At 39.9% G+C, this 24,500-nt stretch overlaps 1 protein-coding gene across 1 annotated transcript; it reads left to right on the top strand.

Annotated features, from left to right (window-relative positions):
- The first annotated feature begins 8,271 nt into the window (after nucleotides 1-8,271).
- fgf7 (fibroblast growth factor 7) lies at nucleotides 8,272-22,741 on the top strand. The gene is made up of 3 exons (XM_034193644.1): nucleotides 8,272-8,654; nucleotides 17,384-17,490; nucleotides 20,761-22,741. Exons 1-3 carry the CDS (start codon nucleotides 8,369-8,371, stop codon nucleotides 20,974-20,976), a joined length of 609 nt encoding a protein of 202 aa, XP_034049535.1. The 5' UTR covers nucleotides 8,272-8,368; the 3' UTR covers nucleotides 20,977-22,741.
- The last annotated feature ends 1,759 nt before the right edge of the window (nucleotides 22,742-24,500 follow it).

Here is a 24,500-nt window from a genome sequence, read left to right as displayed (position 1 = left end):
AAGGAGGGAATCTCTTTAGGGTCAGTGACCCTATGGCCTTGTGTAGCACATGCAACACTTAAAAAATAGTTCTATTTCAGAATTTACTGTTATTTATTTACATAAGTGTTTCATAAATGTTAAAAAATTCATATATTTGCAGTTTAGTTGAATAATAAATTGAATTTTGTCTCTTATTTGTTTTTGTCTATAAGCACATGCAATATCAATATCAGTGCTCAGATGACAGTAGCTTCCGGGAAAGGTGCAAGTTGCAATAAACTGTGATGCCAAGTGCTAAGGATACATGCTATCCAGTCACAGCAGATGAAACTTTTTTTACTAGCAAACATCATTGTTAGACATTTTAGGTTCAATGATTCCACGGCATGTAGATGTTATGGCGTCAGTGACCCCATGGCCTTGGCGGAGGTTTGCACTCTCTGAGTGCTTCTAGTTTTCAATATGATTGGAGCATCTTTTAATTTTGACCTCTGTGTAATTCTTCAATTGACCCCTACCTGACCACCGATTGAAAAGTCAAGTGGCCAATCGTTTTGGTTTTTTTTTTCAAAAGAGGAGTGTCTAAGGAGTTTCTGCCGAATTTGATGCTTTTATCACCATTTGCATGATTTTTTCACTTATCTGCTGCACTAATATGGCAAGTTATATGATACAAACTGGAGCAGATGGACACATTTATTGATCTACAGGATGTAGCTGCCTAATTAAGGGGGTAGGAACAATAAAATATTTTCCCAAGAAATAACAACATTAACTTCAATTTTGCCATGTAAAAATATATTCATATAGTTCCCAACAATTCCATTAAGTCTGCATCATGCAAAAGGGGGAACACTGCAAACCACTCTGTGTATGGAATTCAGTGGTTCTCTTGACCTAAACTATGTCAAGGAACTTGCATTTGCAAAGACTTTCAAATAGTTCTTCTGTTTCATCCAGCTTAATGACATCAGTAACACTGGATCTTTTTCCAACACAAAGGCATAGTTGTCATCCTTCAGGAGGAAACAGCAGTCACATGTTTTGGTAGACACATTGCAACCTCTGCGTTTGGGCCGTCTTATGAGCTTTTTGTGACTTTTCCTTTCAGCTTTTTTTCAACCTGACAAACTGGATTTCTACTGTTGCTCACCATTTTAAAGATCTGAAGATGTTTCTCAAATATGAAGAATCATACATCATTCATTAAATGTAGCAAAATACGTAACATCTTCATGCAAATACTGCACACTGTGGACATTGTAATCAGGAAAAATATGTCAACAGAAGTCTGCTATTGTCCAGAAAGTGGTTCAGGAGGCTGGCAGTATAACGAATAAGATGTTCCTCTCTTTTCTGAGCACTATGCTACATGCGCAATTATTAGGGAAGTAAGCATTCTGACCATAATATAATTTCTATGCTTATAATCCAACATCAAGCACAATAACCCTGCACACTTACTGGATTTAAACACTGTCAGGTGTATTTTTGTAATGATGGAGGGTGTGGCCTGAAGAGTATTAAGCATCTTCTTTACTTTAGGTCTTTACTTAGGGGAGTTGATGGCCTAGTGGTTAAGCGTTGGGCTTGAGACCAGAGGATCCTTGGTTCAAATTCCTGTCTGACCAGAGAATCACTAAGTGCCCTTGGGCAAGGTCCTTAATCCCCTAGTTGCTCCCAGTGTATAGTGAGTACCTTGTATGGCAGCACCCTCACTTCGGGGTGATGTGAGGCATTATTGTAAAGCGCTTTGAGCATCTGATGCAGATGGAAAAGTGCTATATAAATCCAGTCCATTTACCATTTCTAAATGGACAAAATTAGGTAAAATGGGCAAAAAAGACAGAGAAAGATTCAATAGCCACTGAAAAGCTAAGCTAATGAGTCATGGTCAATGAACAGTCAATCATTTTGTTGCAAAGAGTCAAGAGGGTTGCATGAAATGTGCAGAGAAGAAAATTAACTGCAAAAGACTTGACAAGGATTAAACATGAGTTTTACCAGAAAACCAATTATCCTCCAATGCCACCATATTCCAGATGTGAAACACAGTTTGAAGATCCTTGTGGGGAGAAGCCCATCCTCTTTTTTTTAACCACAGTTTGCTTTGTGTGTAGGGCTAAATAACAATTAAAAAGTGTTCTCCGGCAGACAGGAGAGTTACTGATTTATTTAAGATTTATGAGAGATTAGTAGCAGTGTAAACCAATTTGACTCTTGAACACAGTGACTGTACCCTCTGAATACAGCCTGTTGCAGCAGCAGGCAGAGAGACACACAGATGGGCTCAGGTTGGCTGGGAGGCAAAGACTGGCTCCAACAGATTAGTTACTTTGCTGATTACTCATCTTAAGAGCAACCAAGTTAGAATACAAATTACCTTATTAGTTACAAGTTGTCTGCAGCTGCTAATGAAGTAACTGCATAAAGCTGCTAATAAAGTAGCTAAAAAAGTAACTAATAAAGTAACTTTTCAAAGTAACTGTGGCAACACCAGTACTAGGTGTCATGTTTGGAGGAAACCAGGCACCATCCCTACAGTGAAGCATGGTGGTGGCAGCATCATGCTATGGGGATGTTTTTCAGTGGCAACAGGAACTGGGAGATTAGTCAGGATTGAGGGAAAGATGAATGCAGCAATGTACAGAGACATCCTGGATGAAAACCTGCTCCAAGGCGCTCTTGACCTTGGATTGGAGCGACGGTTCATCTTTCAGCAGGACAATGACCCAAAACACACATCTAAGATATCAAAGGTGTGGCTTCAGGACAACTCTGTGAATGTCCTTGAGTGACCCAGTCAGAGCCCAGACCTGAATCCGATTGAACATCTCTGGAGAGACCTGAAAATGGCTGTGCAATGATGCTCCCCATCCATCCTGATGGAGCTTGAGAGGTGCTGCAAAGAGGAATGGACAAAACTGCCCAAAGATAGGTGCACCAAGCTTGTGGCATCATATTCAAGAAGACTTGAGGCTGTAATTGCTGCCAAATGTGCATAAAAAAGTATTGAGCAAAGGGTGTAAATACGTGTGATTTCTTAGTTAGTTTATTATTATTATTATTATTTGTAATAAATTTGCTAAAAAAAAATGAGTTTCATGTTGTCATTATGGGGTGTTGTGAGTAGAATTCTGAGGGGGGGGGAAATTAATTTACTCCATTTTGGAATAAGACTGTAACATAACAAAATGTGGAAAAAGTGAATACTTTCCTGATCCACTGTATATGTGCTGTACTTCATGGAACATATGGACAGTCTCTGTTCTATCAGCATGTTGTAAATGAAGGTGGTGAAGTTGACCCTCAAGTGAGCTTAGTTTTTCCTCTGTTGTCACATGAATTTGTTTTAGAAACACCAAGAGGTAAACATCATCTTCTTAAAAACACAAACCACAAACCAATTTCCCAGACTAAAGTGGCCGCACTCAAAAACACAAATTTCACATAAATAACTCTCCACTTGGTTGGAAAAGACACTTTACTCAAGACATGACTTCTACCAAAAAGTTACGATATGTGAGCATATTGTACTTGGCAGTAATAGCTGAACTAAATGTCTGGTATTTGTCATGTAAAGTTTTAAGTGTGTGTTCTCTCTGAACAAACTGTCTGTACGGCGAGCAGAGGAGATGTTAACTTTACGAGCAGTAGTTTAGAGATGAGAAGGCAGCCTGTTGCAGAGAGACGTGTCTGTCTCTCTCAGACCTCCAGCTCTCTGACCTCTTCATGTCTGAACGATATTCCAGACCTGAAACAGAGTCCATGAAAAGGCTGCTTCTTTCCAGTGAGTGAATGAGCTTTTATACAGCGATGAGATTTTAAACAGGTCTGTTTTGTTTTTCTCATTTCTGCAATATGTTCATCGGTCACCTTGTGTGAAGAATTGTCTTGATAGTTTGTGTAAATAATCCAGTTGCTTTCACCTTAAATAACTCTGCACTCCTCTGCTGCTGTGGTGAGACTTGACAAACTGCACTGCTCCCAGTCAGTCTATGTATTTACTTATGTATATCCCATGTCAACAAACTGTGAAATACTTTTGTTACATTTGTATTACTGAATGCACACTGGACTCCCCCTCTTCACTGCATATACAAGCACTGAACTGTAACCTGTTTACACCGTGTCATTCTCTTGACTTGCCATGCCTGGGTACTTGCCTCAGCCTTCTACTGTAGTTGCACATTTTACTTTGTCTTACTGCTGCACAATTCTGTTATCACTGCTGCTGTGATACTGTAAATGTCCCCATGCAGGACTCATAAAGGAACATCTTATTAGGTGACTTCAACAACTTGAAATTGAGTATTGGCCGTCATGATATCGTTACCGCGAGGCAATAGCACTGGAACTGTTTTGATTATGACTTTGAATCTATAGCATTCAGCAGTACCTTAAACAAGGTGGTGGCTGGAGTGACTCTGTAGAGTCCTATTTCACTGGGCTGTGACAGCCTGCGAACAGCCCAGACTGGATTTTGAACAGTCTGGATTTTGAACTGGTCAATGTTGGCAAGGTGACGAGGGTCCACCCAGAACCATCGCTGGTGTCGTGCAATCCTCTGAATGTACTCGGTGGGGCTCTTAATTTCAATTTCAATTTCAATTTTATTTATATAGCGCCAAATCACAACAACAGTTGCCCCAAGGCGAATCTCTGAATCTCTTAATGTGAGAGATTCATGAGAGCACTGTGACAGGGGTGGGCCAGACATACAAGCTGGTGGGGACCACACCAAAATAGGAGAGATGATCGGAGAGGAACAAGTGCTTCTACAAGTGGCCGAGCTGTTGCCGGCCTGGGCGTAGTTGCAGCACACATCAGGACTCCTGTTTGAGATTTCTAGACGTATGCATTTAATGTATTGTTGGTGGTTTTTGTTTTTGTTGGGGGGTTTTTTTGGAGGAGGAGGAGGAGCACAACTCTGCAGGAGCGGAGCACACTGCACTATGTCGAGTTTAATCTTTTTATGTGGAATCCTCTGTTTCTCTCTCTGAGGATGTGCAGTGGCAGTTCTCAGATGTACTTGCTGTGAGGACGATGCACGATCAGTGAGGAAATATGACGTCTTGCTTTCATTAAACAGCACACTTTGTTCATATCCAGCTCTCCCACAGTGCACAAATGTGTCATTAATCCACCTCGGATCTGCTGTGGAGACCCTGAGAGAAAAAAATAAGGGAACAACCAAAGGAACTCAAAAAGATGAACAGATTTCAATGTTAATTGGTGGAGAGGTAGGCCTTGTATCAAGGAAGATATGTTTAAAGTGTGAACGACATGCAGGTCTACAGTTGCATTTAATTAATACTTAGCAGTGCCGCTAGTTGCATATGCTTTTGTGATTGCAGTGGTCTCTATGTAACATGCTGTTGGAATGTTCCATAAAGCATGTCCAAATGTCCTCAGACCACCTAATGTTACAAACTGGATTTGGCCTGACTACTTTACATACAGTCATGACACATGCCCAGATGTCATTAATTGCATGCAGTCTAAAATGATAAAACCAAGTGCTTCATATCTGTCTGGAAAAAACCTTGGCACCATGGAACATTCTGTTATCACGCTGACACAAACATATTAATCACAAAGTTTTGATATATATATTGCCTCAACAAACAACGAGATCACGTCACCCGTTTACCACATCAGTGCACCATTGTTTTGCAGCCAATCACATAGCTCCACTGATACACACGACAGGGAAAAAAAAACCACCCACCTGGGGGCAGGTCCAGAGCAGGAATAATGTGCAGCTTAGCCCTAATGTTGGGGCTCTTGTTTGCAGCAGTGCATGTGACATTTTGTTTCAAGATTCCAGTGCTGTCTTAGTTGACTGTGTTCATCAGTGTAGGCATCTTTTTAATGTAACATCTGTTTTAAAGACTGTCTCCTGTCAGTCTTTGAGTTCGCTCGCCACATAAACCTGGGGTTCAGGCACACACACACAAAAAAAAACTAGAAAAACCCATCTTTTTTTCAGCCAAATATCTTAAATACACCTATAGAATAGATTAGAATAGAAGCTTGGTTTTGGTTAGGATCAGTCAATGACGAAGGCTAGATGTAACAGAGACTGTAGGGTTTCATTCCACTTGCTCGTTGTGTAGTTTTCATGTCTATGGCTCAAGAGGGCCCTCTCTCTGCCAACTATATCAACCTGGTAGGCAGTGGTACCACCTTATCAGTGTATGAGAGAGATGCTCAAGGTGAGTTGCAGAGTACAACACTGTTAGCTATTTTTTGTTGTTGTTGTTTTATTTCACAATTGGTAGGATATGAAGCTGTCATTTATAAATGTGTATATCTTGGTAACATATATTCAACTACCTGTTTATCCCCACACTATAGAGAGCAAGACCAAATTTCCAGCCCCATGCTAGTACATATAAAGGAAAATGGCAAATTATATGGAAATGAGTACCGATATTTCACTGTTAATAAACCTGACTGTTTAAAAGTCCACGTAACATTTTCTCAACACATCTGACACTTTGAAATGTGGATGTGTCATCGTTATGATATGTGAGTATTTCTGATCGCTTCCCATTAATTAAAACCTTGGCAAAACAACACCTCTGCTTGCACATCAACTGAGTTGAACACGGATGAAGAAAACTTAAAGCACCTTTGGAGACTGGTGGAGGTATGTACCCTCTAGTTTATCGGGGGTTTGAAGGATGAGTGATAAATTACACAAAACTTTACGTTCAGTGGAAGTCATGATAAAACATGTGGTGCAAACCTACTTTGGAGCATAACGTTTCTTGGAAAAGCTATAGTGAGCTGTGCTTGGGCAAGTGAGAGGGCATGCAGAAGTATTTAGCAGTGCATACCGAGGAGAGCTGGCTGCTGGAAGAGTTTATAGCTCCCTCTCATGTCTGACTCGTGAGCAGCAGTAAGACGCAGGCAGAGGGTGTTTCTCCACTGAATCTTGGCCACGGCCAGCTGACTGGTTGAGATGTAATTGCTTTGAAGTGAGGTCAGCGTGAGGCATTTATCTAAGCAGAGTGAACAGCGACAGTGGAAGATGCACAGAGTCAGCCTGCCAGAATCAGGGAGACATCCATGGGAACTTACTCCCGGCTCCACTTTATTTCTCCAGCATCACCGAACCTTTGAACTGAGGAGTCTTCAGATTAATGCCAAACAAGAACACGCTTCTCCTCACTCACAACATATGTAAGTGGAAATGGGATTTTTTGTAGATTTTTTTTTATTGCAGTCTCTAAATAATTGCAAATATTATTCTATTATAATAATACTTATAATGTCACAGAAGAGATAATATGAAGGGTTTGAGATACAAAACTAACACTCATTTTTAGTTGAGGCCAACATGCACTTGGCTGCTTAGGTAACTATCAAGGTATAAAATATTAAAGAATTTTAATTTTATTTAGGGAAAGCTGTTCTTGTTTGAATGTGTTTTCCTTCACATCTCCATTTCCCATTTTTCTGTTAAAATGGACTTCCTGGGTTTTGCATCTGAACCCTTCATATGAGTGAGTGACGATAAGAGTCAGTCAATTTTTCACAGTTGTAGGTGTTCGATATGTGCATACAGTATGTTTAAAAATATGTTTAAAATAGCAGGGAAATTATATTTTGTGGCAAAGGCTCCAAATTTTACACAGACATTGTTTGATATATAATAATACAAAAAAAAATTAGATATCATGCCAAGCTCAGTTTTTTAAAAAATTCAGTGTGTTAGAAAGCATAGAAAATGATACATCATGTGCCATGTGGACACAAATGAAGTGCTGTTTTTCTGTTTTTCTCCACACTGAATCCGTTCCAACCAAAGTTAGATTGATAAAAGAGAAACAAAGTTGAGCTTGGCATGATATCTTTTTTATTTTTTTTAACATACCTGAAAAAAGCTGACATTTACAGCTGGCTATGTTCTTAAAGATGAAACAAAAAAACCCTGCAAATCTTGTGCACCTGTGAGGGTAACAGAATATTTTCTGACTGCACCAGCTGGGATCAAACTGATCTTTTATTACCGCATCTCTTTTTATTTTTATACTGAGGTCCTGCATCATTTCCTGAGCTGGATTATGAGGTCTCTTCATGGACTATGGTCTCCAGAGGACGGAGCAGCCTACACGCACTGTCTCTGAGGACTTGGAGAGACATCTTGTGATTAGTCTGTCTCCTGCCTGCCTCAGATCACTCGGCAGCCTCAGCCAGCACTTAACGGGTTTCAGACAACCAGCTACCACTACTGCAAGACCTGGGCCACAGGGGTCACAGGTCAGGAGGGGGGGTGGGGGTGGGGGTGGGGTGCTGGGAGGTCGAGGGATATCGCACAGATTTCTGTCTCACGTTTCAGTATGTTGTTCATTGATCCCCACTGCATTCTATTATAATGCCCAAATGGATGGTGACATGGAACCTTCAAAATCTGTTCCCGGGATTGTACCTGCACGCAGTCGTCCTGTTCGGCAGCATCTGTGTGGTCTGCAGTGACTGCACGCCAGAGCAACTCGCCGCCATCATGAACTGCACCAGACACGAGCGCCACACTAGAAATTATGACTACATGGAAGGAGGAGACGTGCGCATCCGACAGCTGTTCAGCCGCACGCAGTGGTTCTTAACGATTGACGACTTTGGAAACATTAATGGGACTCAAGATCCCACCAGTTGCCACAGTAAGCATGACTTTTTTTAAAGTTTTGTTATGATGCCAGTGTATATACATGCTACTGCTTCATAATCATGTTGGATAGTCTTCAGCATAGTCTTCAGCATTTCCACGGAGTCGGTAAAGAACCTGTCAAGGTGACAGCAATAGGTGTAATTGTACAATTGTCTCTACGGTGTTAATAACTCATACATCACTGGTAGAGCATCTAATCATGATGGTTAAAGTGAAGCAGGTGGTTTAGGTGGGCTGGGGGTGGGGGTGGGGGGTTGGCCATCTCAGTCATAACACCATCTAAAAACAGTCTGGAAAGAAGTTTAAATTGAAGTGCAGCTGGCCTGCAGGCTCCCATCTATTCCGCCTTATTGAGTCTCTCACAAAGATACAATTTCACATGACAGTGTCGGGAACCACAATGTCAAAAATACTAGGAATGGAACATTATTTCCCTGATAAACAACACATACAGTTTGCATATGAAAATCTTTGTTCTGTGAGGATGGTGTACGCGGCTACGGTTCTGTTTGGTGTAGCGGAATGCTTTCCTAATAAAGTGCATTAAAAAAGACATATATACACAAATAAAAGCTGAATACATACAGGGTTATTTTTACAAACAACAACAAAAAAAAGCAATGCAATAACTTCAATTATGTACAGGGTGTCCCCCCAAAAAACTGCCACAAAAATAAAGCCATAGAATCTCTATACACTTTTGGATACTGATATCCATCAGGGAATTTTATCTGTGGTTGTTCATTTCTAATATCACCTCAGTTTGTAAGAGTTTTGCCATTCACAAGATGTGCTCAATATGTGCACCGTTCCTCATTTTTGGCCAGACCTCCCTTTGTTAACATTGTGAACAGTTCTATCAGTTTGAAACTTCTTTACAATCCTCCATATCATCTTTCTGTCTGGAGCTTAACTAACTGCAAAATGACATTGATGTCGTTGGGTTTGCACCATCAATTTGGTCTCAAAGTAGAATTCCACCAGTTCCCTTTTTTCAACATCCTCATTGGATCAAACTACATCAGAACAAATTCCTCACATATATCTTGATGTCTGAAAAAACAAACAAACAAAAAAACAGAATTCAGATGAAAAAATTATTGCAAAATATTGCAAAATTAGAGTCAAATGATTTCGTGGCACTTTTTCTTTGGAACACCCTGTACGCTTTTTTTTTGTTGTTGTTTTGCTTGTTTCCTTGTTCTACCGCACCAGTCATAAACGTTAATTTCCAGTGAGCTCATCTTTTTGTGCCACAACAATTCAGTGTATGCTGTCTGCATCACATTATCTCCATGACAACAGTATAAATTATGATGCTACCAAGCAAAGAAAATAGTTCATGTAATGTTCATTCTAATGACTGTGGTGTTACATTCACTCACACATACTCACACACTGCATTCGATGTTTATACGGTACATCCCGAAAGTATTCACAGCGCTTCACTTTTCCACATTTTGTTATGTTTACAGCCCTATTCCAGAATGGAGTAAATAATTTTTTCCCTTAAAATTCTACTCACAACACCCCATAATGACAACATGAATAAAGATTTTTGAAATGTTTGCAAATTTATTAAAAATAATAATAATAAAAAATATGAAATCACGCGTACATAAGTATTCACACCCTTTGCTCGATACTTTTTTGATGCACCTTTGGCAGCAATTACAGCCTCACATATTCTTGAATATGGTGCCACAAGCTTGGCACGCCTACACAGCAAAATTGTCAGTGGTAATTTAACTTCTATAGTGTTAAATTTAACACTTTCTCAGTGTTTATATAGGTCTCACATATTCTGAGTTAAATTGACACTTTCAATAGTGTTAATATTTTAACTCAAGAATAGCGTTGAAAATCTAACACTTTTAGTGATATTTTATGACACATAAAAGTGTTGGTTTGACACTAAATTGTGGTCTTCCCCAACACTCTCAGTGTTAAAGGCCTCTTCCCACATAACACAAACGCACAGAAACTGAGGGAAAATCCACAAACCAAACACAAAATGGGGAACCACAAAACATTCCACCTGCTGTCATGAGGGCCGCACAGGCATACACAACACACTGGCAACAGGTTTGTGCACACTCGTGCGCATGCATGACCACAGTGTGAGCAGCTGGAATGTGTTGCACCACATCGCGCCACTGTTGTGGAGAAAAAAACAGCGATACATGTTTTTATGTATGTCCATGTGAGGACAGCAAGCAGACACACGCATCACAGTGGACAGTTGTAAGGCCATGTCCATGCAAACACGGTACGTCTTCCCCAGCCAAGACGTCCAGAACCACAGATCTCAACAGCTGCTGCTGTCGGCAGCCACACCCCCTGTCCGTTCAGCACACACACCAATGTGTCACTCTGTTGCTGTGTTATGTGATTTTTTTTTTTTTTTTTTTTTTTTTTTAGTATTTGTTATGTAATTCGGTATCTAGTTATTGGTACTGGAATTTGTGTGTGTCACCTGGAATTTGGCTGACACCTGCTGCAAGACAGATCAAATGGCCTCTCACAGGGCACTCTCTGTCTTTCAGCCGCTGGTGTGTGCGAATAGTTGTGGCATGTAATTCCTCCTTCATGTGCTAGTCAGCTTCAATCGTGTTATGCGTGAAGGAGCCCTAAATAATGACATATAAGAGTATACCCTTTGGCATGAGGCGGTGTACACTCTGGACAAGGACACCAGTAAGTTTCCAATCCATCTAACCTGCATGTCTTTGGATGTGGGAGGAAGTCGGCGCACCCAGAGGGAACATACACAGACACAGGGAGAACATGCAAACTCCACACAGAAAGGACAAGGTGGGAATCAATCCCATGATCTTCTTGACCACTGATGGTGTTTTATCATATTGTACATGTAGACATTTCTTCTTTTTCTCATTTCCCACTCACTCATGGATAAAGTTTAACACCTGGGATTTAACACGATGGTGTGACACCAATGCAGTGAAAATTTGTTTGAAATTAACACTAGAATCTTAACACTTTACACTGACATGCCTCAACACTAGAAATTTAACACTGACAAATTTGTTGTGTATCTTTGGGCAGTTTTGTCCATTCCCCTTTGCAGCACTTCTCAAGCTCCATCAGCCATTTTCATATATCTCCAGAGATGTTCAATCAGATTCAGGTCTGGGCATAGGCTGGGACACTCAAGGACATTCACAGAGTTGTTCTGAAGCCACTACTTTGATACCTTGGCTGTGTGCTTAGGGTCATTGTCCTGCTGAAAGATGAACCGTCGCCCCAGTCTGAGGTCAAGAGCGCTCTGGATCAGGTTTTCATCCAGGATGTCTCTGTACATTGCTGCATTCATCTTTCCCTCAATCCTGACTAGTCTCCCAGTTCCTGCTGCTGAAAAACATCCCCACAGTAAGATGCTGTCACCACCATGCTTCACTGTAGGGATGGTGCCTGGTTTCCTCCAAACATGACATGAGTTGTGAGTTCAGTCTTTGTCTCATCAGAGTAGAGAATTTTGTTTCTCATGGTCTGAGAGTTCTTCAGGTGTCTTTTGGAAAACTCCATGTGCCATGTGCCTTTTACTAAGGAGTGGCTTCCGTCTGGCCACTCTACCATACAGGTCTGATTGGTAGATTGCTGCAGAGATGGTTGTCCTTATGGAAGGTTCTCCACTCTCCACAAAGGAACGTTGGAGCTCTGACAGAATGACCAACGGGTTCTCCCTGACTAAGGCCCTACTCCCCCGATCGCTCAGTTTAGACGGGCGGCCAGCTCTAGGAAGAGTCCTGGTGGATCTGAACCTCTTCCATTTACAGATGATGGAGGCCACTGTGCTCATTGGGACCTTCAAAGCAGCAGAAATGTTTTTGCACCCTTCCCCAGATATGTACCTCAAGACAATCCTGTCTCAGAGGTCTATGGACTATTCCTTTGACTTCATGCTTGGTTTGTGCTCTGACATGCACTGTCAACTGGGACCTTATATGTAGACAGGTGTGTGTCTTTCCAAATCATGTCCAATCAACTAAATTTACCTCAGTGGACTCCAATTAAGCTGTAGAAACATCTCAAGGATGATCAGTGGAAACAGGATGAACCTGACCTCAGTTTTGAGCTTCATGGCAAAGGGTGTGAATACTTATGTGGATTCTTAGTTCTTACGTTTGTTTGTTTTTAATAAATTTGAAAAAACCTAAAAATAAACTTTTTCACATTGTCATTATGGGGTATTGTGTGTAGAATATTGAGGGGAAATTTCATCCATTTTGGAATAAACCTGTAACATAAAAAAAACAATGTGGAAAAAAGTGCAGCGCTGTGAATACTTTCTGCATTTTAGGACACCGCAACTGATTTGGGTTAAAGTCCTGGACAGAATGTGCTGCTGTGTGTTGTTACAAAGTTTTTGTTATGTAGAATGAATCAGTAAGAATTGTGTGGTCTGTTGAAGAAAAAAACAAAACAAAGCAAAACATCTGTAACAGTGAATTTAAACACTGTGGAGGCAAACTGTGTTCAGACAAAGCAGGATTAGGGATTACCCGCAAGTAAACATACTTAGCCAGGGGCCAGCGAGTGACGACAAATGTGTTCAAGCTGAGCCTCAGAGGGTTTCCTCGACACACCTAAAAAGTTAACAGTGTGTATGCGTGTGGAAAAAGGCTCCTTTCTTCTACAATTCACAACAGCTGCAGCTGTGGCTCGTACCATTATGAGAATAACATTCTTATCCCTCTCCAATTTTTTCTATTTTTTGTATTATTATTATTTAAGACACTTTTTGAAATATATCTACACAGACTTCTGGAATCCATCCACACAGGCCAAAAAAAAAAAAAAAAAAAAACATCCTTGAAGTGGAATAAACACTCACCTTCACTTTAACAAAAATGTACCATTTATGGGGAAATGATTCAGAAACGTGAACTTTGACATTGCAAACCAATAAAATACAGAAAAGCGATACCAGAAAACTAAAGTTGAATACACAATATCTTGCATGCCAAATATTATGTGTAAGCAGAGCACAAACAACATTCCACAACAGATTAGCAAAGTTTCATCTGCTTGTGGTCTGGAACACATTGAACGTTGGCGTGCTCATCGTATGTCTGAAGAACTTTCCCATTTCTTCCCATTTTTCTCTCTGCTTGTTAAATAGAACCATTTCTGCAATATATGTAACACACTAAAGAAGTGGGACCTAAAATCCTTAAAATACCTTTTTTTTTCAGTTACATAATTTTTTTTAAGTTGACATGCATTTTTTGTTTTTTTTTTTGTTTTTTGCTTGAACAGTGTTTCATAGCAGTAGTGTGTATGGAACATACTTTGTATGATGAGGTACAGAAATATACATTAAATGGGTTTTTCAATGTTAAATTGAAATGGCCACGAAATCTGTAATCTGCATCAGATCCAGATCAAATTTTGTCAGGTGATAGTGAGTGCCAGTCTCCACCTCACGTTCAAATATGAGAGTGACTGGGGCATGTTTGATGAATATAAAATATACATAAAATTGTTTTTTCTATATTAATTTAAATGGCCACAAAATCTGTAAACTGGATCAGAGCCAGATCAAACCTTGTCAGACGATAGTGAGTGCTAGTCTCCACCTCACGTTCAAATATGAGAGTGATCAGGTTGATGAAGATATAATGTTACCTATACATTAAAAGGGGTTTTCTATGTTCAATTTAAATGGCCACGAAATCTGTAATCTGCATCAGATCCATATCAAACCTTGTCAGGTGATAGTGAGTGCCAGTCTCCACCTCACGTTCAAATATGAGAGTGACTGGGGCATGTTTGATGAATATAAAATATACATAAATTTGTTTTTTCTATATTAAATTTAAATGGCCACAAAATCTGTAAACTGGATCAGAGCCAGATCAAATTTTGTCAGACGATAGTGAGTGCCAGTCTCCACCTCACGTTCAAATATGAGAGTGATCGGGTTGATGAAGATATAATGTTACCTATACATTAAAAGGGGTTTTCTATGTTCAATTTAAATGGCCACGAAATCTGTAATCTGCATCAGATCCATATCAAACCTTGTCAGGTGATAGTGAGTGCCAGTCTCCACCTCACGTTCAAATATGAGAGTGACTGGGGCATGTTTGATGAATATAAAATATACATAAAATTGTTTTTTCTATATTAATTTAAATGGCCACAAAATCTGTAAACTGGATCAGAGCCAGATCAAACCTTGTCAGACGATAGTGAGTGCCAGTCTCCACCTCACGTTCAAATATGAGAGTGATCAGGTTAATGAAGATATAATGTTACCTATACATTAAAAGGGGTTTTCTATGTTCAATTTAAATGGCCACGAAATCTGTAATCTGCATCAGATCCATATCAAACCTTGTCAGGTGATAGTGAGTGCCAGTCTCCACCTCACGTTCAAATATGAGAGTGACTGGGGCATGTTTGATGAATATAAAATATACATAAATTTGGTTTTTCTATATTAAATTTAAATGGCCACAAAATCTGTAAACTGGATCAGAACCAGTTCAGATTTTGTCAGGTGATAGAGAGTGCCAGTCTCCACCTCATGTTCAAATATGAGAGTGACTGGGGCATGTTTGATGAATATAAAATATACATAAAATTGTTTTTTCTATATTAATTTAAATGGCCACGAAATCTGTAATCTGCATCAGATCCATATCAAACCTTGTCAGGTGATAGTGAGTGCCAGTCTCCACCTCACGTTCAAATATGAGAGTGACTGGGGCATGTTTGATGAATATAAAATATACATAAATTTGTTTTTTCTATATTAAATTTAAATGGCCACAAAATCTGTAAACTGGATCAGAGCCAGATCAAATTTTGTCAGACAATAGTGAGTGCCAGTCTCCACCTCACGTTCAAATATGAGAGTGATCGGGTTGATAAAGATATAATGTTAACTATACATTAAAAGGGGTTTTCTATGTTCAATTTAAATGGCCACGAAATCTGTAATCTGCATCAGATCCATATCAAACCTTGTCAGGTGATAGTGAGTGCCAGTCTCTAACTCACATTCAAATATGAGAGTGACTGGGGCATGTTTGATGAATATAAAATATACATAAATTTGGTTTTTCTATATTAAATTTAAATGGCCACAAAATCTGTAAACTGGATCAGAACCAGTTCAGATTTTGTCAGGTGATAGAGAGTGCCAGTCTCCACCTCACGTTCAAATATGAGAGTGACTGGGGCATGTTTGATGAATATAAAATATACATAAAATTGTTTTTTCTATATTAATTTAAATGGCCACAAAATCTGTAAACTGGATCAGAGCCAGATCAAACCTTGTCAGGCGATAGTGAGTGCTAGTCTCCACCTCACGTTCAAATATGAGAGTGATCAGGTTGATGAAGATATAATGTTAACTATACATTAAAAGGGGTTTTCTATGTTCAATTTAAATGGCCACGAAATCTGTAATCTGCATCAGATCCATATCAAACCTTGTCAGGTGATAGTGAGTGCCAGTCTCCACCTCACGTTCAAATATGAGAGTGACTGGGGCATGTTTGATGAATATAAAATATACATAAATTTGTTTTTTCTATATTAAATTTAAATGGCCACAAAATCTGTAAACTGGATCAGAGCCAGATCAAATTTTGTCAGACAATAGTGAGTGCCAGTCTCCACCTCACGTTCAAATATGAGAGTGATCGGGTTGATAAAGATATAATGTTAACTATACATTAAAAGGGGTTTTCTATGTTCAATTTAAATGGCCACGAAATCTGTAATCTGCATCAGATCCATATCAAACCTTGTCAGGTGATAGTGAGTGCCAGTCTCTAACTCACATTCAAATATGAGAGTGAATGGGGCATGTTTGATGAAGATATAATGTAAAAAATATACATTAAAAGGGGTTTTCAATGTTAAATTTAAATGGCCATGAAATCTGTAATCGATCAGAGCTGGATCAAACTTTGTCAGTTCATAAAGGATATCGTCCCACATAATGCTCTTAAATATGAAAGAAATTTGATCTTTTTTGGCAGAGTAATGAATTTTTGATAATTCTTTCAATGTTAAAGAGAGGGATTTTTCCAAGATTTTTCCTGACTTTGCCCTTTGATCTCTGACCTTGAAAACATAATTTTTTCTTGCCTGTGCGGATTTGAATCTTCAGCAAAAATTTCATAACGATATATGAAAAATTGTGGGCTCCATGCTGTTCACAAACAGACAAACAAACAGGGGTGAAAACATAACCTCCAACGTCATTGGCAGAGGCAACCAAACATTCCAACTTTAATATCTTGTAAAATAAATAAATGAGCATGTTGAGTAATTTGAAGTACACAGCAGTCTGTTTGCACGTTGGTTTACATGAGCGCGAAAGCGTGTCGAGTTTGAAGCGCGTTGGTATTTGTTAATCATTCTTTAATAGGTGCCAAAATGGTCGGAAATGTTTTTGCTCTGCTGCAGATTTGAAGAACAGGTCTGATGTGTAGCGTGCAAAGGAGGCTGTTTTCTCAGTCCCAGAGGAGACGGGCTGAGGTTTGTGTCATGACCACCCAGGCCAGTTAACAGGGCCTGACTGAAAGCAGAGAGCCCACAGACTGATTAACCACAGGAACGGTCTCTCATTTCTTAATGAAGATGAATGTTGAGCACTGAGTGGAGCCAGAGTGAGGACTGAGACGTGTTGATCGTGAGTATAGTCCTCCTGTTGGTAACCGCATAACTGTCCAACAGGCATCCTGGAGATCAGGACTGTGTCAGAGGGAGGAATCCTGGCCATCAAAGGGGTGAAGAGCCAGTATTATATCTCCATGAACAAGGCTGGACAGGTGCAAGGCAAGGTAATGCACCTCTGCACCACCTTCGATTATTTTAGCACAATCAAAGAGAAATATGTGTCAAACAATGACTGAAAAATAATGATGCACAATCAGATCCAAAAATATTTGGACAGTGATCATTTCTGGAATGTTGCTTCTGTAAAATCACACGATGGAGTTGAAAGGAAATGATCTTCCTTGTAGTGTATGTTTTCAACTTTAATTCAATTTCAGTTTCAATCTATTTTCATTTACATATAGCGCCAAATCAGAACAAAGTTGTCTCAAGGCGCTTCACACAAGTAAGGTCTAACCTTACCAACCCCCAGAGCAAGCACACGGGTAACAGTGGTAAGGAAAAATTCCCTCTGATGATTTGAGGAAGAAACCTCAAGCAGACCAGACTCAAAGGGGTGACCCTCTGCTTGGGGGTTGCTACCTCCCTTGGGATCCCCCAGTCTGAGGTGATCAATGTGGCCCGGGAAAGGGAAGTCTGGGGTCCCCTGCTGGAGCTGTTGCCCCCGCGACCCAAACCCAGAAAAGCGGTTGAAGATGAGTGAGTGAGTGATTTTGTATATTCAAGGCCTTTAATTTTTAAAAAATGCATTAATCATTCCACTTTCAGAGCCACAAATTGTTGTTATTTGTTTCCATACAAGAAAACAAGTAAAATCAAGTCTTTTGTATGTTTTCTGGCAAACTACAGGTGTACCTCAAGAAATTAGAATATTGTGATAAAGTTTTTTGTCAGGCATATAGAGAGTGAAAAATTTACATATTCTCGTTTCAGTACATAGAAACTAAAATCTTTCAATCTTTTTTTCCTTTTTTTTTTTTTTTTTGATAGTTACGGCCTGCAGGTCCAAAAACAATAGAAAATGCACATCTCAAAATATTAGAATATTTCAGAAGATCAGTTTTAAAATAAAGGATTTATAATACAGAAATATCTGACTTCTGAAAAGTAACTTTGTTTATGCACTCAGTATTTGGTTGAGGCTGATTTTGAATGAATTCCTGCATCAGTGCGGTGTGCTGTGGAAGCAAACAGCCTGTGGCACTGCTAAGATGTTCTGGAAGTCCAGCTTGCTTTGAAAGCAGCCTTCAGCTCATCTGGATTCTTGATTCTGGTGTCTCTTATGTTCCTCTTGACAATACCCCCTAAAAAAAATCTATAAGGGATTCTCTGTGGGATCAATAAAGTTGAGTAACACCACAGTCAGCAAACCAGTTATTAGTAACTTTGACACTGTGGGCAGATGCCAAGTCCTGCTTGAAAAGGAAATCAGCATCTCCATAAAGCCCATCAGCAGATGGAAGCATGAAGTGTTCTAAAAGCTCCTGGTAGACAACTGGGTTGACTTTGGTCCAACACCAGCAGTTGACACGGTGCCAAATCATCACTGTCTGTGGAAAATTCCCACTGGACTTCAGTCACCTTGGATTTTGTGTCTTTCAGCTCTTCCTCCAGACTCTGGGACGTTGATTTCCAAATGAAATGTAAAATTGACTTTTATCTGAAATGGACTACTGAGCAACAGTCCAGTTGTTTTTCTTCTTTACCCCAGATAAGACCACAGTAAAATCACCAGTGTAAAACTAACAGTGTCAGTGTTAAATTAACACTGACAGTGACCATATGGTCCCACTCTGGCCAGAGTGGGACTAGTGGGACCATATGGTCACTGTCAGTGTTAATTTAACACTGGTGATTTTACTGTGAAGTTTCTGACAGTCTGTGGTTGAAGCGTGGTTTGGCACCAGGAATCCAACACATGTAGCTCATTTCCTGGACACGACTGTGCATGTTGGCACTTGAGTCACTGACTCCAGCCTCAGTCCACTCCATCTGAAGTTCCCAGAAGTTCTTGACTCAGCACAATCTTCTCAAGGCTGCAGCCGTTCCTGTTGCTTGTGCATCTTTTCCAACCACACTTTTCCCCTCCAATCAACTTTCTGTGAATATTCTTTGATCCAGAGGTCTCTAAACAGCAATGACCTTCTGTGGCTTAACCTCCTTGTGGAAAGTGTCTATGAACATCTTCTGGATAACTGTCACTTCAGCAGTCTTCCCCATGATTGTGGTTGTGTACTGAACCAGATCCGAGAGATTCATGGTATTCATACTGCATAAATAGTGACTTGAAATAAAACATTCTACATTTTCTGCTTTTTGGAGCTGTAGGCCATAATCAACAAAATAAAAAATAAAAAATGACTGAAACATTTTAGTTTCTATGTACTAAAACTAGAATATGTAAAAATTTTCACTCTGAAATACCTGACAAAAAATATTGAACTTTTTCACAATTGTCTAATTTTATTTTAGATGCACCTCTTAATTTCATTAAATATTTCTGTTGAAGAAAATCCCACACTCATCTTCTTGCATGGTGTTTTTGATAAAAGCCTACTCCAGAGCACGTACCACTGTGGGAAAAGGAGTTCAGCTCGTAATATCTGGACCTGTGATTGATTATCACTCGTGTTTCTTGTCTATGTGCTTGAACAAAACACCTCATCCACATTGTCTTAGCACACCCAGCTTTAAGCACCAGAACACCTCAGAACCTATATCTGATACAAACAAATGTACCACTTTATCATACCACTTTCATTTCTTAAGTGCAAGATATGCAGTATGCAGTGACCTGGAAATGTTCATGTATCCATCCTTTGACTTGTCTAAATATAACTGGCTGTAAAAGTGGTTAATGTAATGTTTTCGTTAAACCCCTTTACATTAACACCAACAGTCTGCAATACAAGCACATCTTGATTGTTTCATTTCAACCCCAAGGGCGGGGGGTAAGGTTCGCTGCAAACCTATTGAAGTGGGCTGCAGGGCTTTGCAGGGTGTTCTCTACGTCAGGTCATGGGACACTTAGGTATCTGGGGACTGCAGAGACGAAGAGCCACCAAGAACATCTTGGAAGCAGCTGAAAAAGCTTTACGTTGGCTCTGGATTAAGAGGGGTGATGAGTGGCAAAGTGAGCTACCTGGACACAAGTTGGGGCCTGATGACCTGCCGACTGGGTCACCCAGAGGAGGGTTTCTGGTGATAACATGTGAAACACCACATGATCCAAAGTTCATCACTGGCGATGTGTCGAGGTTGCACCTCAAGGTGCATTACATGACATTCTGGTGGTGTAGAGAGGAAATTGCAAAAACTGGGCCACTATGCAAATACTTATGGATCTGACAGTATTAGCTCCAATAACAGCATCAGATTGGTTTGTATTTCTGTAAACTGTATGTCTACCATTTGTCTTTTTTCATCATTTTCAGAGGCTCTACAGTGAAAACTGCAACTTCAAGGAAGTTTTCTTAGAAAACTACTTCAATGCCTACTCCTCTGCAAAGTGGACTAAAAATGGGAAAGAAATGTTCATATCCCTATCACAGAAAGGACGACCACTGCGAGGGAAGAAGACCAGGAGGGAGCATGTAGCATCTCACTTCATCCCGATGAAATGCAGGGAGGAGGAGAGAAGAGTGGACTAAAGACAAACTGTATGATGATCACATTATATATGCTAATAGACATAGAACACATGTAAGCACATTACCAACACAACGCTCTCCTCATTTTGATTTATCTCTGGCCAACAAGCTCATGGTTTTGCCTACATTCATTTTCTATAACCACTTATTCCAGCTGAGGGTCACAGGGGAGCTGGAGCCAATCCCAGCAGTCAATGGGTGAGAGGCGTGGGACACCCTGGATGGACCGCCAGTCTACTGCAGGGCCACATATAAACACATTCAAACGCTCACTCACTCACATCTACGGACAACTTGAAGTTTCCAATTCGCTTAATCTGCATGTCTGAGGAAGTGAGCCGGAGCACCCAGAGGGAACCCATACAAACATGGGGAGAACATGCAAACGACACTAAGCCATCGTGGCTTCCTTTTGTCTACAGTGGGGTCCCCCCCATCTCTAGCAGGATTACTCCAAAACTATTCAACCAGTTTTCACAAATCATTGTGTAAATGTTGGATCTGGCCTGAAGAAGAACACATTTCATTTTGGCGTGGCTCTTCCAAAGGCATAGGACAAGTAGAAGACACTGAATAACAGACAAATAATGAATGTTTATGAGTGCATTGGTTAAGAATATTTGCATGAGTTGAAAGATGGGATGTTCTATTAAACATGACGGAGCAGAATCGAATGAAACATTCCATATGTCAAACAAATCAAAAACATCTGCATTTGACATTTGATAGAGTGGCAGCTCGCCGACTCACCCCTGACTAGAGTTGCCAAGCTGCCAAGTGTTCATTGTGGAAACACAAGTCTGTTTTCCTGAATCCAGCAAAAAAGAGCTTCTATGGCCACTAAAGATGTTACCATACACCATACCAATAACAACTTTATTTATAAAGCACCTTAAAACAGCCAGCACTGACACAAGGTGCTATACACTAAAAACATGACAAATTAAAATCGAATAAAATAAAAAGAACCACTAAAATGCTATTTAAAACATTATCAAACTAAGCCTCGTTTGTGTCAAAAGCCAAAGAAAAAAAATATGTTTATTAACGAACTTTAAATATGGCCAGTGAGGGTGTCTCCCTAACACTCAGAGGCAAGCTGTTCCACAGTTTGGGAGCCACAACAGAGAAAGCTCTGTCCCCTCTGAGCTTTCTTTTTGACCTAGGCACTTGCAGGAGCAGCTGGTCAGCAAACCTGAGAGACCGACTAGGTGTATACAGCTGAAGAAGCCCAGAGAGGTACAATGGAGTTAGACCATAGAGGGACTTAAAAACAATTTTAAAATGGACCCTAAAATGAACCAGCAACCAGTGAAGTGCAGCCAGGACAGGAGTCATATGTTTCCTCCTCCGAGCCCCTGTCAAAAGCCGCGCCGCAACATTCTGGACCAACTGCAGATGGGAGAGAAGTGACTGATTTACTCCCAAATTGAATGCAAATTGCAGTGATCCAGATGAAGTGACACAAAAGCATGAATGACCAACTTGAAATGTTGCCTGGAAAGAAAAGGTTTCAGTGTTGCCAAGCACTGCAAATGATAAAAACCAGATTTCACCACTGCTGCAATTTGACAGTCTAATTTAAGATCATCATCCATCTTAAAACCAAGATTAAGAATAACTGGTTTAAAATATGCTTCCAGGGGTCCCAAATCAGCCCAGTCTCACTTTTTTTTTCGTGCTCCCATCACGAAATGAGTCAAATTTTCATGACGGGTTTTTAAACTCACTATTACTAACCCTACTCCTTCCCCCAACCCTAACCATAACCACCCGACCCCCCCGCTTCACTTTTAATTTTGTGCAGCTATCACGAAATGTATTACGATGAATTTCTGCTGCCGTGACGAAAATGAGGTGCTTTTCCTGACAATATCATGAACCATTAGATTAATGTATATTTCGTGCTGCTGGATCATGACATTCCGTGAGACTGGGTTGCCCAAATTGACAGAGGCGGACTCCCAAAAACCTTCACCTCTGTTTTCTTTTCATTAAAACTTAGAAAATTCAGGGTAAGCCAGGCTTTAATATCTTCTAAACACGCCAGGAGCCGTTTCAATGACTGACCATCCCTCTGAGTCACAGGCAAATAAATCTGGCAATCATCTGCACAGCAGTGGAATAAAATCCCATGTCTTCTAAAAATAGTCCCCAGAGGCAATAAATATAGAGAGAACAAGGGCCCCAAAATAGAGCCCTGTGGGACACGACATGACAAAGGGATTACAAAAGATTCGAAACCACTGACTTTCACAGAAAACGTCCTGTCTGTCAGATACCACTCAAGCACAGTACCAATGCCCACCAAGTGATGTTGCCGAGATAAGAAAATACCGTGGTCAACCGTATCGAAAGCAGCCATTAAATCATGCAAAACCAAGATAACAGAGTTCCCAGCATCACATGTGAGAAAAATGTCATTAAAAAACCTTAAGTAACACAAACTCTGAAATGGCTTAAAACTTGACTGAAACTGTTCCAAAATCCAATTTTCATTAAAAATTATCTTAATAATTTATCTTATTATCTTAGTAAACAATCTTTTTTCTAAAACCTTAGACATAAAATGCAATTTAGAAATGAACCTGTAACACTATGTAACAAATTTTTGTTTTTGTTTTGTTCCTGGGTACACAGTGTGTTTTCCTAACCTGTTATGCCTTAAATAAATAGAAAATAGCTGTTATTCCACAGAAAATTTGCTTCTGTGATCAGGACAATGATACTTTGAAATTTGTCTGTTTTCAGGAATATTCTCGATTCACCTTCACTACTACTGAGTAGTCTTCTAGAATATTCTTGAACTGCTAGAATGGTCCAGAATTTTCTATAAGTTTCCAGAATTATCTAGAAATTTCAAGAAACTTTTAGAACTTTCTAGAACGTAAAAAAATAAATAAATAAAATCAAAGTTTGTGCTGAATGTAGTCATTTTTCCATAGATTTAGACATAAGCAGTTGAAATAGGAGCAAAAACTGTGTTACATAGTGTAGCCAAAACTGTGTGATCGAGACTGGGTTTTTTCAGCAAAGGCTGGACCACTGTGTGTTTAAATTTGGCCGGAACCACCCCAGAAGAAAAATTACAATTTAAAATAGCCAGCACCGGTTGTCCAATACACAACAAGCTTTAAAAAAAACGTGGGAGACAGGATCATAAAAAGAACCAGATTTGTTGTGCCCTACTACATCCTCTAAAAATGAAAAGGTCACAGATTCAAACTGAATAAAAGTGACAGGACAAGAAACCAAGGCCGAAGGGTCAGAAGCAGGAACTAGGTAAGATAGAAACCCTAATATTATCAACTTTCTCCGTAAAAAGCAGGCAAAATTGTTGCACGTATCTGGGAAGGTGTCCAAACATACATTCTGTGCAGTGTCTAAAACAGAATCAATGATCTTAAACAACACACGTGGGTCGTGACCATGAGAGGGAAATAATATTTGCAAAATATTCCCTTCTTGCCTCCTTTACTGTGATCTGAGAACAGTGCCAACTGTTTTTCAAGGTTCGAAAAGAG

The sequence above is a fragment of the Thalassophryne amazonica genome, chromosome 2 (genome assembly GCF_902500255.1).
Source record: "Thalassophryne amazonica chromosome 2, fThaAma1.1, whole genome shotgun sequence".
In the NCBI taxonomy this organism is placed as follows: Eukaryota; Metazoa; Chordata; class Actinopteri; order Batrachoidiformes; family Batrachoididae; genus Thalassophryne; species Thalassophryne amazonica.
Note: the sequence above shows the minus strand (reverse complement) of the source record. Positions and strands in the feature narration are given on the sequence as shown.